We start from the raw sequence: 17,267 nt of genomic DNA, 5'->3' as shown, positions 1-17,267 counted from the left end.
GGCTGGGAAAATGTGTTAGACTCCAGGGGGATTGCAAGGGGAAAACTTGTAGTTTGGATTTTTGGCGATCTTGTGCCTCTAATTCAAAATACAGCAAACCACTGCGCTTGAGGAAAAAAAAACGTTTTATCTTTTTTTGCGAGGCTGCAGCAGTGTGGCTACGATGACACAATCTTATTTTTTGAATTTTGTTTATATCAGTTTTAGTTAGTTAATTACACACCTTTCAACTTTTTCTCCACTTGTATGGCATTTCAAAATTCAACCAGTGTCACAATACAGGGCAGTGTATATTTCTGTGCGTGTGTGGTCGCACGTGTTTGTGCGTGATTTTGCGTGTGTGCGTGTGTGGGGAGAGTCTTCCTGTGTCAGTGACTTTGACTTTGTGACATTGTCAGCATGGAACTCAGTGAACTGTCTGTCAGGTTATGTAGAGCAGATCCATTCAAGGTCAACCGTGTGCTCCCAGTGGGTTTGTGCCTGTCCACCTTGCTACCTGACATGCACCTTCCCCGCATACACACCTTCAAGACTACACATGCAAGACTACGACCTCCTCCCTCTCCTTCAAGGCTTCGGGTCGTCCCTCAGTGTTCCCCTGTCATGCTGTTATCACCACCTTGTGACCTTGCCTACTGTCACCAGACGTTACAGACTCTTAGCCACAGCTGAGCTGCCTCGCTTGCATGGATGAAACTGCAACCCTGGGGAATTACCGCAACCCTACCAAAATACCGCTTGTCCCCCCCCCCCCCCCCCCCCCCCCCAAACAAACAATCAGTTTGCTAACACTTACAGTACCATAAATATTTTGACAGACAGCTCAGTTACATTTCAAAGTGTGCATGTGTGTCTGTGCAAACTAACTAAGCATTTTAGTAATCGCTTTTGCCTTAGTGTGGATTCATTTATAAAGGTTATGCTTATGGAAATTTTGAGAATTTTTTTAGGATGTTGTATGAACAGTCCAATGCACTGTGAGTAAAAGACAGGAATGACATTTTGTGTGTGGGTGTGGGTATGGGTCTGGGTTTTTTTTTGGGGGGGGGGGTTGACTTGGAAAAAGGTTGCTGCTTTGATTTTCTGGCAAAATGTAGCTTTTTCAGGACAGAATGTTCTCAGTATTTCCTCCTTGTTTGCGAAGTGTAATTTGTTTGAAAACAGTCCTGTACAATAATAATACAAAGATCAACCTTTTTGTACTACTACATACTTAATTTGAGGTACGACCTCATAAAGAATCCTTGTAATTGTCCAAGAAAATGAGTGTGCATTACAGGAGTACACAAGAACAAATGGAGACTCCTAAAAGGTGGACAATAAATAAAAAGGGCGGGGGGATACATTTCAAGGCATATTGCCGAAAATGTGTTCAATTGTTTCAATCTTTCATTGTAGCATAAGTGAGATCATGCGGATAATTTCTTTTTTCTGCTTTGATCGCAGATCTGCCTATGTAATGTGATGCGAGTAGTACATATCAAATATGTGAAGTCATTTTGGTCTGAAACATTAACCCTCTCCCTCTCACTAGATATCGTGTGAATGTGCTTGTAGTGCAGATAAATTGCTATTACAAGGTCAGTGTTTGATTCAAATGCAATTCTTCCGAAAAGAGCACTGTGCTTTGGGGTGGCCATCATGAAACCTCTATTAGCTATGCAGGCACATTCTAAAATAATATTTTAATACACATAGTGTAAAAAGAAATGATACAAACAAAACAAATGATTACAAAACAATAGCTTAACATTGATGATGAGTGAAAGTGGCCCCTTTAAGGTCTTTGAAGGTGTGAAAGTGACCTGAAACGTATGTGGACTTTGTGACTGACCCCTTTCTTTCATGGTACCAAAAGAAGAACTGTGTTTTTTCTTCAAGCATGATAATGCACCATCTTAAAGACATTTAAGCAGAAATTCTTCAAAAGGTCACAAATTTAATGGATGTAAGAATTGTGAATTTGCAATGAATTTAGGGCTCCTATGTTACTTCACTTATGAAGTTTTTGATTGAACTAGCTTTTGATATCAGTAAATATAACCACCCAATGTTGCAATTTCAACAAATGACTATTTTCAGTTCTTTATTATCTATCAAATGTCTCTGTTGCGTGTAAAAATCAGAGGTCTTGCTGGCCATTACACATCACTACCAAATAACTCAATTTACGAATGTTTTTCTTTCAATTCAAAAATTGTGATTGCTTGTTGCTGTCAGTGCTACAGTATGTATGTATACGTGTGAGTGGAGTCACCACACAGACACCTGTTCCAACCTGCCATTGATGTAGTGATGGGGCAGCGGAAGGCTTTGACACGCCTCAGCGACATGACAGGTCGGGAAGCTTGGATGTTAATCTCTTCTAACTGCTTCCAGCCTAATTAAATCTTCCAGGGTTGCACATGTGCGCGCACATATAGGCGCACACACCTTCACACTGGCGTATAAATTGGTCTTAGATGCGCATATGTTTTTAACGATCTGGAGGATTGGCCCCACAGCGGCGTGTGTGTGTGTGTGTGTGTGTGTGCGCGTGCGTGTGTGTGTGCGTGCGTGCGTTCCATTTGCACATTTAGGAGCAAGAAGCAGATACAAAGCCGTGAATTTGTTTAACACACTGTGACATTTACATCTGCATGATAATGCAAAAACTGCAAACAGTACAGTAGAGCTCCCTGCACACGACTTATCGTGCCCACTCATTGAGCATTTATGGAATCCATTGAATGTGTGTGTATATATATATATATATATATATATATATATACACGGTGGCCGTATGTTCTCCCCGTGCCTGCGTGGGTTTTCTCCGGGCACTCCGGTTTCCTCCCACATCCCAAAAACATGCATTAATTGGAGACTCTAAATTACCCGTAGGTGTGACTGTGAGCGCGACTGGTTGTTTGTTTGTATGTGCCCTGCGATTGGCTGGCAACCAGTTCAGGGTGTACCCCGCCTCCTGCCCGATGACAGCTGGGATAGGCTCCAGCACGCCCGCGACCCTAGTGAGGAGAAGCGGCGCAGAAAATGGATGGATGGATATATATATATATATATATATATATATATATATATATACACATTTTTGAGAACTGCTTATCCTCACTAGGGCGAGAGGTGGGGTACACCCTGATCTGGTTGCCAGCCAATTAATTGCAGGGCACATATAAACAAACTACCACTCGCACTCACATTCACACCTACGGCAATATATATATATATATATATATATATATATATATATATATATATATATATATATATATATATACACCCTAAAGTGGTCGCCAGCCAATCGCAGGGCACATAGAAACAAACAACCATTCGCACACACATTCACTCCTATGGGCAATTTAGAGTCTTCAATCAACCTACCACGCATGTTTTTGGGATGTGGGAGGAAACCGGAGTGCCAGGAGAAAACCCACCCAGGCACGGGGAGAACATGCAAACTCCACACAGGTGGGGCCGGGATTTGAACTGTCCCCAGAACTGTGAAGCAGATGTGCTAACCAGTCGGCCAATGTCTTGGCATTCAGGCAATTATATTTTTCTTCATGTTCATGCTAGTTCTACGGCTTTAGAGAATATCCGCTCACATGCCTTTTATGGACCTTTTATTCACCATGTGCTATGATGTAATGTAATATTTAACTTGTTACTATGCCGGCACGGTGACTTCTTTGACTATTTCAGTAAGACTAACTCGCTTTACTGTTAGAAAAGTTTCAATCAACAACAATCAAATCTTACCAAATGGTTTTAATTTTTAATATGTGAATACCTTTATGAACAGTTTTCATTTCTATGTGTGCTCTAATTTTCATGTCACTAACAGCTGTCACTAACTAGCTGCAGGCATCATCTGGTGCTTCCATTCAGCCAAACTACTCATTTAGTGTAAGAGTTATGACCCCTTGTAAAATCTTAGTGTTTAATCATAAGCTTTAATGTATTCGCAGACCAGAGAAAAATGCTGCCGTCCGCATGTCATGTGTCTCCCATTAAACTCACTTGTCTTTGTCTTCCACATCCGCCCACCCGGTTCATTTTCTTTTTCCATTAAAAGTGCTTTTTCAGTCTTCCATTCCTTATGCATCTCTTCTGAGCCATTATCTCGCTGTCTCTTTGTCTCCCACCATTTCTTTCTATATTACTCTGGCTGCGTTTCAGCCTTCCTCCAACTCGTCCGAGGCCTGCGAGTCTGTCATCCACCCAGCCCTGGCTTCCTCCAAGTTAAACAGGCCGAATAAATAGATTACAAGCAGTAGGTAAGAGTGAAGCAAAGGAAGAAGACAATCTGAATTTGTTGCGGATAAAGAATGGCGAAGGCAGTCAAAGAAAGCCGGCGGAGTCAAAGTAATGCTGTATTTGCCTGAAGGGGAAAAGGCTGAAAAGTAGCTCTCGCAACAGATGTGCGGGGCAGTAAAGTGTAATTGAAATGCCAGCAGCAATGGTCTTATCTCCCTGCAACAGGAGCCTGCTGCCAGTCTCAACATCAGTTAGATGTCATTTTAGCTAGGTCTGAATCAGCCTGCCACAATCCGCAATCCCTGTTCCTCTGATGCTAGGCGGGAGGAAAAGGGGAGGGATGGCAGGGAGGAACGACGGGGAGGGCGAGGAGGGTGGTGAGCCTGTAATAGGATTTCAGTAGCACCCAGTTAACTTTCACCACCTAGACTTGCTTGGTAATTTGATATGCCCCATCAATAACATTCATTTACCTCCGTGCGGTATTGCCATCGTCATTCATTTGACTTTCATAAACACAGATTTGCATTCTCTCTGCATTTCTACCGTTGTGAGCAGGGTAACGTTGGTCCACAACAGATGCACTAAAAGATTCAGTTGTCAGAGGCGGAGAATCACAGTGGAGAACCATTTTGTTCTTCCAGATTAGCCACTGCCTTGTTTGGGATTATTATTTTTTTTTTAAATGCAACAAGGGATCAGTTTCAGGATATTAAAGCAGTCTTATCTCCTCACTTTGTGGATGCTTGTGACGGTTTACGCCTGTTGAAGATTTAGTAGGATTCTGTACAAAATGAAAACACTTGAGTATTGGAGACCCGACAGTTGATATTTATTGTTCAAAGTGATAAACTTTATTGTTTTCAGCAAATAATCATTAACTTAAAATTAACTTAAAAACTGAAAATTCTAAGTTAATGATTATTTGCTAAAAAAAATAAAGTTTATCAGTTTGAACATTAAATATCTTGTCTTTGTAGTCTATTCAATTAAATATAGGTTGAACATGATTTGCAAATCATTGTATTCTGTTTTTATTTATGTTTAACACAACGTCCCAACTTCATCGGAATTGGGGTTGTATTAAGATTGTGATTTTTTATTTTTTTTATTTTTTATTTTTTTCACCAACATCCCAAATACCAGGCACTAAGTCGCCGGTTCACTCACTCTTAATGGATTACGTGTGGTGTTGGGAACAGGTGTCAAAGTGGTTTTACGCTCGAGGTAGCTCTGATGGTTTTCACCACAGAAAATTTGGGGGAGCACATCAAGATCAAAATGAAGTTTGAAATGATGGAATTACAAGTGTTAGTGGAAGACAAAGAAACAGTACTGAGTTCCGGAAAACAAATCAGTTGCTCCGATAATTTTGGGGAAGCCAGCAATCGCACAAAAGCTATATTTTGTTTGATTTAACTTGTCCTGAGTGCCTTGGGGCAGCATGCGGCAAAACTGCTCTGTATGAGGCACCAGACAAGGGTCAAAGTGTGTTGAAATGCAGAGTTGCAAAGACTCGATAAGTCGATATGGCATGACTCCTTCTTTCGACTGGCTCTAATTAGCCCTAAGATCATTGAGAAGCTACACCATTGCATTTCTTAAAAGACAATATTTCACCAAAACATCTGTTTACATAAGCAGAAAAGTTCTGTTCTCCCCCGTCGCTTCTCATTTTGCTTACGTGTGCTGCCCATGGTTACGCACAGTGATGCCATGAACACCATTGCAGTTCGTCTCAGGTTTGAAAAATCAAATGACATGTGCTGACTTGATCTATTTGCATATACTCCTCCCAGAACAAGCAAAGTACATGTAGTGGCAATTTTGAGCGTTTGGCAGACACAATTCTTGGTCCGCCAGGTTAGTCGATCAAATTCTACACCTACCTATTTGCGTGAGCGATCAAGTTTGTCCCCATTTTTGCTTTTGCAAACCTTGAGTGAATCAAAATCTTTGTGTTAATACTTTAGATGCTCTAAACTGCATTTATTTTGGCGCAGCATGTCTGTTTATAATTAGTAAATCGTAATTTCTTCAACAAATTAAGTGGAATTAGATTGGTTTCCTGCAGCATTCCTTATGATCCCTCATGGTACACTATAAGGTGCCACGACACTCTGTTTGGAAAGCACTGCTCTAAACTAACATTTTGTCCAAATTCTTAGTTAGTTATTGTAAAAATATCAAATTTCTTTATACAGTTCAGGTGAAGGGTTAAACAAATTAGTGCATGTATATATTATATTTAATAATATAGTTGTCGTCAGGAATGTTGCATGTGCAATAAAACCAATTAAATAAATGAACCCAAGATCCTGACTATTCTTTGTGTGAATGATGCTCCTTCTAGCCAAAAACTACCCTGAGTTTTCTTGCTTGTTTGTCTTGCAGAGGGTAATTTTCAATGTGGTTAACTTCTCCAAGACCAAGAGCCTCTATAGAGATGGCATGTCTCCTGTTGTCAAGTCCACCAGCAGGCCCAAATGGTAAGTGACAAATTACTACATTGACACCAGCTGCCTGAAGAAAAGCATGTTGTCATTTCTTAAATACCTTTAAGAACGCTACCCAACAAAATACACATTCCTTAACACAAATTGTTAGCGTTCGTACAACCTAACCACATTGCCTTCAATTTCAAGAGGGTCCACACCCATTAGCATGTGATCCATCGATTACCAGTATGATGGCTGTCTGATGTAATATGGATGACTGATGGAAGCAAAAACACGTGTGTGGGTGTGTGTGTGTGTGTGTGTGTGTGTGTGGATGCGGCATCTGCCAAGCAAGCTGGTGTTTTCAGCGGGGTGAGGAGGGAGAACACAGTAGTGTGATGAAGTGTTGCCGTCCAAGAGCAGCCCTGACATCTGTCACAGCTTGATGGAGGGCATCCGCAGAAACACCAGGCATCTGCCACCCTGAGCCATTCGCTTCTGCCTCGCCTCGCACCCCGAGCCGGCCGTCCCGTGGCACGCCGGTTGCAGGCTAATGGACGGAAACGATGAGCTCGATAGTGTAGACAGGACAGATGAACTGCTGTCTGTGATACAGCAGAGAGTGACATGATACACCTCAGCCTTCTAGACTCACTCCTTTCTCTGCTGTGAAACTAGAGATGTGGTAACAATACTACAATATTTCATTGTAGTGTTTATTATTGTGCCATAATGCAGCAAATCCAAAAGTATATATATTTAGAGACTTTAAGATGACTTGTTGCGTCAACCCTGTATCAGTCAACTAGAGGTGGGAAAAGTACTCACACGCTCTACTTTGAAACTTGAAAAATAGACTTTGGTAGAAGTAGTAGTACTGATTCAAATCTTAAGTAAAATGATTTTTTTTTTTTGCAACCAAGGGCGAGCCACCGTCGGCTAGACTTTTGTCATAATGCATTCGTCACGAATAATTCTTGGAGCTGACGACATCAAATAATTATCTTAAATAAGTACGAATATTTTGCTTCTCTGAATCTGTTACCATCGTCGATAATGCTCCCTGGCTCATGTTCCTCCATTTCGCTGCTGGCCCTGTTTTTTTCCATCTTATAAGACTCCCAAGCTCTCAATCAATCAAGATCTTAACTGCGGTTATCTTTTTGACATCTTCATCTTCAGAGGTTGGAAAAAGTAATGATCCTATTTAGACAAAATAAGGAGAAAAAGGTACAGATATCTGTTTTCAAATGTAGGGAATAAAAGTAATCACAAAAAAAATACTAAAGATACCTTAAAAATGTACTTGAGTACAGTAGCAACATATTTGTACTTTGTTACATCCCAACCTTGCACTCAGCTGATTTAAATTTACTCAACAAACAGGTAAGTTATCAATCTTCTTCAAAGATCAGCATGCAATCAAAGAACGAAAAACATCTCCGGAAGATCGTATGACTTACTAAGTGAACAATAAACCGGCTGTAACCTCATTGCTCTGCTGCTCGCAGCCCATGGAGAGGCAGTATTTGGAATCACGTATTAAGGAGTGTTGTATAATGACCCTTTCCACTGTAGAGTATACGTTCATTAAGTGTTTACACGTACTAGGTACGATATGTATTACCTAGTCACTTCAAGTTGTTGAGCATAATAATCTCCAAAATAAAGCGTTTGAACAGCCTGAAGTCCGATAAAATGTTTCATTCTCCAAAGTCTTAAATTGAGCTTTTGTGTATTCTGAGTTCCGGTGGAGCCTTTCGGTTAGACTTTTCCTAGCTTTGCATAAGCGCCTGCTCTAGAAGTTCATTGTTTTCATCATTGGTGGTAGCAGCAGGCCTTCAACTGCGTGGTTTGTCAAGAACAGATCCTTTTTCGAGAAACTTGGCATGGATAGCGTAAAATGTACTAGTATAATGTGATGCCCATGAAGCTTCATGAACTTGTGATGAAATTACAGAGAAATGTCTTGCCAGGTGGCAATTTTGCAACAATGTATTTAGCGTGTTGTCATTTAGGACCAAGAGAAAAGGCCTCAAATCTTACCCTTTGTCCGTTTTTAGTTTCAAATGATCTCATTTGTGAAAGATGTAGTAAGATACAACATGCATTTGGAAAACATGTTGTCTGTTCCAAGGGTCTAACATTATTATCATAATCATTGTGTGTTCCCACAAAGTGGTCAAGATGCATTCAACGCTGCCACCTCTCTTTGACTTTCCATGAGCTGGACAAAGCCCAGAAAGCTCCTAAAGTAGTAATCTTGTTTTTTGACAGTTGCAGATGGAATTAAAAAAAAAAAAAAAAAAAAAGCAGAGTGCAGAGAGCTTTACCCGTCTGATCCAAATTCACACAGGACAGGATAAAGACGCTACAGAGGGAAGCAGTGATAAGAAAAAAAAAGATGGCACAAGACTGACAGGGAACTTGACAGAGAACGTGGAGAAAGTATAAGAAAGTAATATTACTCAGGCAGCTAGACAGGCATCAGGTGAACCAAAAAAGATTATTCTGCCATTCCCACCTCCAACCCTCCCATCTTTATCTATAAAAAGAAAACATATCAGTACAAGCCCGAGAGGTGAAGCCTTTATCTCCTCGCACAGGTGCCTTATGTCCCGGGGCCCCTGCAACATTGGCTCCCTGAGGCTACAGAGCTTGGCTGGCTTTGGCTAAAATGGGACGTCTCAGGGAGGCACAAATGACAGATTAAAGTCCCGCAGCGCATTTACAGCTACAAGTGGAAGGATCTATCCCATATCCTTTCATCCACGCCTTACTCGACCGATACTTCACTCCATGACTCCTATTGCCTGGTCTGGAGACATCAGGCAACTGTGACCGTAGAATCTGGGATACAGTTTAATGTCTAATCACAAGGAGGATTGCTTTTGAAATGTGGGACAGATTATTTTTTATTCTTGGTGTATTAAACCACCTAAGGTCTTAACAATGTAGTAGTAACCTCGCTCACTGATATTTGGTAGCATGAACAGCTATTCTACCTCACTCTTAGACTGTGAACGCAAAGAACCCTTTACATTGTCGTTGTTGGTCGGAATCCTTGCACCTCCAAAGTCACTAATTTTCAGGAAATAAAAAAAACGCCATCTTGCATATGAGTTCCCAAACACTGCTTCATTGAAGTTGGCATCATACCTGAGTAGTATATTCCTATCATATAATGTTGTACACTAACATCAAAACACCACCACCCCGAAATCAATTTCAATAACTAATTTAACATGTTAAAAATTGCTAAATAATTATGCTGTCATTGATTAAAACGGCAAGACACGTCACCAGCGTTCTTGTTACAATCTGCATTTACACCTAGCCCCCAACCACACGGAAAGCCCTTAATACTTCACAAAAGTAAGCGCTTGTGTTACGTCATCTTCCCAAACTGTTTTTCAAAGGTCTTAGAGCCATGAATGATGCAATACAAAAAAAAAAACAATGAGGTGACTGTGTATTAGGCGGATATTAATTTACACACAGATTTATCTCCATGGCTCATGATCTTCCTGCAACGAAGCATTACAGCAGTACAAGTACAGGGATACCCTGGATAAAAACCTTCTCCAGAGTGCTCAGAACCTCGGACTGGGCCGAAGGTTCAAAAGACAATGACCCGAAGCACACAGCTAAAATACCGAAGGAGTGGCTTCAGAACAACTTCAGAACAGTATCAATATTACTTCCCTTAAATTGGCTATTTGAAAGTAAAAAAAATATTGTCTATGTGTTCCTGCATGTCATGTTAAAAAGTACAGTTTGTAGCCTAACAACCAGTGAAAACACCCTTCACCAAAAGAACTTCAAAGCAAGAACTGGTAGTTCCTGTTTGGGCTACATGTCCAACATCCACTATGTATTGGAGACTACCGATGACATACAAGTTGATGAAGATGATTGCCAAAGTCTACTCCTTTTTAGCAATAAACCAAGTGTCGACCACTTTGGATTATCGACTTCGTATTCTGACCAGAAGACTGGGGATAAATGTACATTTGAGTCTCATAGACACATTAAGGGCAAAATAAGGTGGTTAAATCAGCCATTAAACAATTAATCGCACTGACTTTAAAGTTAAATATCAATTGTTTTTATGACATTGTAAGCTTAATGAAAACATCTAGTTTCCTTTGCTACCCATTGTTATAAACTCGACCAAAATGGCTACGTTATCGCTTAGTCATCGGAAGTCTTTACACTCAATAATAAAAAAAAAAAATAGCGTTTGACTATTTATTGACTATACACCAACTTGTACAAGGAAGCAGTCAGGATTATGGTTTTGGTTTAGGTTGTATTATTTTATCCTCCTCTACTCCACCACATTCATCTTCAGAATCTAAGTCAGTTTTATTTTCAGCATTTCTTTTTGTGCCTTGAAATGTAGTGGTACACCTTGGTGCGAGTGTGGCCCTCTAAAGTCCTTATAAAAAGGAGTGCTTCATCAAGAAATGCATCTGGCGTGAGTCTTGTGGCGACGAACCCTCATAGGAAATACCCAGAGAAGTAACACTTCTTGAGAGCTCAACACGGGCAGAAAAATATATCATCTTCTTCGATAAGAGGAAGTTATCATATTGTTTGCTCAAAGATTGGAAGGGTTTATGAAACCTTTTCATAGTTTTACTGATTGCTTAACAGAAAGTACAGTATAAGGAAGATGTCTGGAATTATTATACACTTTTTTTCAGGAATTTAAAAAACATATTTTTATTTTGTTTTTTTATGACTTTATTTATTTTAAATTACTTTTTGTACAACATAAAATTAGTGAGAACAGACTTAAAAGGTGAAACACTTTACCATTAGAATCCCAACAGTGGAAATGAAGAATGAGCTTTCAGACTCAATGATGATGAACAACCAGGTGATGTGATTGTTGATGTTTGTCAGGTCTGTTAGGACAGCAGAGTGAAACACACACGCATGCATGCACACGCACGTATGCACGCACATACACGCAAACATACACACACGCACACACACACACACACACAAATAAATACCAAAAGACAGTGTAGAGGCACATGGACGCTGGGAGAAAACGACAAAACAAAACACAAAAGGGAAACACTTGGTCAAGGGTATCACCGTGAAAGATGGGGACTGTCACTTATCAAATTGAACAAACTTTAGTTTGAATTCCCTACACTGTGCCTTGTAAACCTTAGTACTTGTCTAAGATGAACACTATCCAGTGACTTCATATGAAACCCCCCCCCCCTAGCAAAGTAAACGATTATTCAAATATATATTAATAGTAATAATTCATACCTTTGCATTAAGCTTATTGTCAACTATGATATCATTGTCTACTGTATGTCATTGATTATTAGAGCAAATTTCACGTCACTGTTGATAAACGTTATACTTTTCCCTCACTGTCAGTAGGTGTGAGGCTAAAAATAGCTTCAGTGCTAACTGAGCTAGCGGATGAAGTTAGAGTTGGAGAGACTAGCTTGCTAAATAATTTGAAAGCAGCCAAAGTGGATCAAGGGTAAAAGTCGTTCCCTTTTTTTTGTTGTTGCACATGGAGGCAACCAAAAAGCCGGCGTGCTTCTCAAAAGAGCTTCACTTTTAGTCAGTGAGCGAGACAATCAGTCAGTCAGTCCGTCATTCGGTCCCTCTGTCAGGCCAATTTTGCTTTCCTACCAAAAGTATCCCTGTAAGCGTGTGATGCAACAGCCTGGTGAAATTCTATTTGGAGCTGTCTACCTCTCCATCGAGGTGCGTGTTTGCAGTAATTGTTCTGTCAATCAGCGCAGCTCTGGCCTGCTGCTTCCCTTGCCACTTGTTAAGCCTTGGCAGAGGCTTGAGGGGTGAGGAAGGTGATGCAGGGTGAGGGAACGAGAAGGAATACTCCCACACTGTCTCTTCTGCTGTTTGAATTGTCCGTCCTGGTGACACCTGAGACCAATATTACCCAACTTGTATTTCTATAGTGCCTTGCAAGGAACCCCAAGACACTTTTGGGACTTGTCCATGTTGGTCCTGCTGCCTGAGACTTGTTTGTAAAAGAGAATATCCATCCATCCATCCATCCATCTATTTTCTAAAGCGCTTGTCCTCAGTAGGGTTACGGGTAAACTGGCACCTATGCCAGCTGAGTTTAGGTGAGAGGTGGGGTACACCCTGAACTGGTCGCCAGGCAATCACAGGGTAAAGGCCTTTTCACACTGCACTTGGTTTTTGTGGCGTTCACTGCGGGGTACGGCGCAGGCCGGTGCAGGCATGAAGGCGGCATTGTACGAATGCGTCCATAGTTGGCACTGGTTGCTAAGCAACCAAACAGGTAGTAGTAGCCTGGTGCCTTTTCCCGCTGGTTTGGACGCAAAATAGTTACAATGGAAAGTGCTTGCTTTACTTATGAGGAGAAAGCGTGATACAGTGAAGCATGTTTGGCTATGCCTTATTTTATTTTAAGTACACATTTCTTGTTAAAAACGCTAAAATCACATTTCTTAACCATTTCAACCAATCTGGCATATTCAACGGCCGTAAAAGAGAATTATGCAGATACATTTTCTGTGGGCACTTGTAGCTGCTTTTCTGCATTTGGATCGAATTGCCTCCCAGGGGTGGCACAGAATATTTTTATTGGAATGTAAAATGTCATTTTCTCAGTATCGATACGCAGGAGTTAAGTATCAATATTACTGCAGTCCAGTATAAACTTTATGACTGGGTCTTTTCAGTATGATCTCAGTAATCATGCCTAATACTGTCAACACTGCTAAACAGTCACTGCTGGTCACCAGTCAATCACAGGGCACGTATAGAAACAGTCGCAGTCACATTCACACCATCACTGAGTAGGAGTTGAACCCATGCAGCCTGCCACGGAGCAGGTGAGTGAGCCACTACACAATCAGTGATTCCAATGAGAACATGTCAACACACCGTTATGTTCCACTTTTACAATAGAATAGAAAACAAAAGAAAAAAGAACAAATTTCTGGTACTAAATCTGTCTAAAAAAAGATAGATCCACTTAATCTCGGTCTAAAGTGTATTTCATACAAACATTTGATTTTCTTCTGGTATGCCAATTATAGCTAATTTGCTTCTGTGCAAAGTTATCGTATTCTGCATTTCCCACGCTTACTGCCTTTACCAACTGTGGCCCTTGAACGAGCCTCTAACTGTGTATCCTGTTTAAATGTGTTGAGATGTCTTTGTCTTGTTCAACGAGATTAATGACACAAAGGAGTAGTGAAGGAAAGCATATATAGTGCTGGGAAGTAACATGATTGGTTACAATAACTTTTCGCTGTTTTAATTAATGTACACACTAGACACTGTATGGATTAATTATCCCCAAAGGAACATCTATCCCTTAGACCATAGCATAAATGTGTCCTACAACCTTAAATCTATGCTCCTTGTCACGGCTGCTAATAGCCATTTATTGGGCTGATGATATCTACACCTCCGTCCTCCTACGGAACTGCTGTGCACGCTCATCTGGGTGCGTCTGGTAGTTAGTGTGTGACAATGTTGGGGCAGCAGGTCCTATTCTTCAGCTAGAGGACTGCTTCCTGCCGGTGTTCTTCTCCTCTCCCCTCCCCTGCTGCAGAGCCACTCACACAATTAACCATGTGGCATGCCTTTTAATAATAGACATTTTAATTGTGGGCAAATGAAGAGTGATGTAAAATACCTAATAGCTTGTGCTAATTAATAGGGGAATTGAGCGCTTGTTAATTAAGGGCAAACAGGACAGGGACCGACTCGGCTAATTTGAGCATGAAAACCGAGACTAACGATTCATTTCCAAACAGATTCGCTTCATAAACACATCAAGTCACCCATTTAGCTGCTCGGGAACATTTGCAGCTGTCGCTGGTAGCCTTTTCTTCTGCCATCATAACCTTTGACCTGAAGCACAGGCACAGTGCAATAGAATAAAATAATCTTTGTTGTCATGAACATGAAATTTTTTCTCTGCATTTTACCCATCGCAGTGAACACACACACTTGTTAGTGGAACACACTAGAGCAGGGAGCAACTTAAGCGCCCGTGAAGTAGTTTGAGGTATCAGTGTCTTGCTCAAGGGACACCACTGCCGTGAGTAACGGAGATGTTGGCGCATGGTCCATTCAGGGTCTTGAACCTAGTTCCCCCACGGTGGCAGGCGATGATGTGAACCATTGGTCCACAGCTGCCCAATACACACAGCAGACATGTTTTCACGACTGCCCACTGACGCAACACAATAAAGCAAACCTTGACTCGTTTGTATTAACAAACATTACTGGCAATATGTGTATCTTTAGTAAAAAAAAAAAAAAAAAAAAAAAAAAAAAATGTATTGAAGTTTATTTTTAGTAATTAAGAATTTCCCTTTGTACTCTTTAAATGCAGTTGTATTCAATTCATCTGGATATTAAAATCGTTATTCATTATCACAGATTTCCCGCTTTCCTCATTACTCTTTCCCAGGTGTTTATTTAATAAATTGGTTACATGTGAGGTGCAGTAAAACAAATGCCAAGATGAACCACATGCACAGCCTATTCCCTAGACAGTCGAGGAGGAAGTTATAGTAATGCCCTCATTCTAACCCTCTGTTCGTGTCTGCTTTGAAATTATATTGTGTTCAGTGCAAGTAGTTGGGAATGCGCATTATAGAGAGCTTACTTAACCTTTCATACAATTTCCTAATACAGCGGTACCTTGACTTATAACACCAAAAAATGCCAACAACATATCTGTAAGGTATTTTTGATAAGAAAATAGCATAAATAGCAATACAGTACTGTATTGTAGTAATAACATGATTAAATAGAAGGTATACAATTAAACAGTTTCAGCTAATATTTGTAATGCTTTTAATTCAATGGATATTGTGCTGCTCCTCCTGGTGTGTGTGACTTGGCCACCAGGGTGCAATATTATACATACAGAGTATACATACAGTATGATACATGTAGTTTGATGGCGGAACACAAAAAACACTAAACTGCAGAAATATTCGATAGTCTTTTAAAGAATATAGGCCAGTGAGTATTGTTAAATTCCCTGTCTGCATGTATAGCTTCAGTTTGTATTCTAATATCTGATTTTTAAGGATTTATAACTACTGTGTCATACTAGTTTTACTTAGCCCGCCTATGGCGTTTTGTATTGTGTGTTAGCATAAGCCAGCAGACCGTCCTAAGGTAGTTATATGGTTTGTTTAAATACACAAAGTTTAGTTTTACAGTAAACTTTAACTGGGTGTGTGATGGAAACATTTTATATATTATTGCATAAAAATACAGTGTTGCTGTAACGGCATTAAGATGATAGCACCCTTGTTCACTGGAAATAAGAGAAGTTTGGAAAGGTACTACAATGCACATTCCACAAGGCACAACCCCTCACACCTACAGGCACTGACCACATCTTGATAACAAACAATTCCTTAAAGGGTCATGGATTGTGATACCATCTACTCAAGCTTAATAAAAAGGGCACAGTGGAGGCAGACGTCAGAAGATTCCAGATCGCTGAGAGAGCAACTGCTTCTCCTTTTGCCGCAAAAGATAAGTCCGGACTCAGGTTGTGTTTTGTCTCTCTTGTCTCCTTTCGGTGCATTCTAAATTGATAATAGCTGTAGATTTACATAATAACCCTGACATAAAACTTGGTCCTTCGAGCCGGATGCCAATATATCTGCGATCGTGGGGGTGTTGCTGACGGCGACTGAAGACTGTGCACAGCCAGACAAAATCTGCAAAAGAAGTCCACTTTCCGTGGCCGGTTGTGTCAGCTTCCTCCCCAGGGTCGTGGTTTGACGGCATCCAGAACTAACTGCACCCATTGAGATGGGGAGAAAACGCAAGCCGTGAGTGCAATTTTATTGTTCGGCGCTTAGAACAAAAAGGAGGGTTCCAGTCCCTGCCTAGAAGAGTGGAGTTTTAGTCTCACACTCAATACAAAAACAGGGTTAAAGTCCCGTGTTAGGTTCGTACGATATTGTGTGTGAGTTTGAGTGATTGTGTGAGTGTCTGCTGAACGCAAACGCTGAAGCAGCGGGACAGCTGGAAACCGAACGGTGTTAACTTAAAGCTGTCTGATCAGTTGAAGTAAGTGAATGGTGATTGATATAAGTGGTTGATATTTTGGCAGTCGAAAGGTGAATCTAAAACAAGTGAAACCCGTGATAAGGTTAAGCTTGCTCAGTTGAGAGATTTTCACTCTGTTTGCTGCAAGTATTGTCATAGTTACCAGAAAATGGGAAATTGTTGTTGTAAGAATCAGAGTGACGATGAGATCACAGGCGATGAAAAGTATGTGAAACAAAAGTATGAAAGCTCAACTGAGTATGTGCTCAGGTGGAAAAATACATTTTAATGGAAAATTGACAATACCAGGGACCATTGAATTAGTAAAAAAGTTGAAAGAAGAGAAACTCAGAACAGAAAGTACAAAAAAACAGGTTAAGTTAGATAAAGAAATAGCAGCAGCTATTAGCTGGGCAGTAGAACCGCAAAAGGTCAGTTAGACGCTAAACAAAGATTGTTTATAAGAAATGAAGACAATTAGACGCAGCAGGGACGCAGACAACAGGG

General features: G+C 40.6%; 1 protein-coding gene across 2 annotated transcripts in view; it reads left to right on the top strand.

The window, feature by feature from the left end:
• agbl4 (AGBL carboxypeptidase 4) overlaps positions 1-17,267 on the top strand; it is a 364,986-nt gene that overhangs the window by 136,694 nt on the left and 211,025 nt on the right. For both annotated transcript variants that reach the window (XM_061778955.1, XM_061778956.1), the window contains exon 4: positions 6,649-6,743. In XM_061778955.1, the coding sequence (XP_061634939.1) occupies positions 6,649-6,743 (95 nt within the window). The remainder of the gene's footprint in view (positions 1-6,648; positions 6,744-17,267) is intronic.

Source organism: Phyllopteryx taeniolatus, chromosome 7 (genome assembly GCF_024500385.1).
Source record: "Phyllopteryx taeniolatus isolate TA_2022b chromosome 7, UOR_Ptae_1.2, whole genome shotgun sequence".
NCBI classification, from domain to species: domain Eukaryota; kingdom Metazoa; phylum Chordata; class Actinopteri; order Syngnathiformes; family Syngnathidae; genus Phyllopteryx; species Phyllopteryx taeniolatus.
This window is presented reverse-complemented; position numbering and strand designations above follow the sequence as displayed.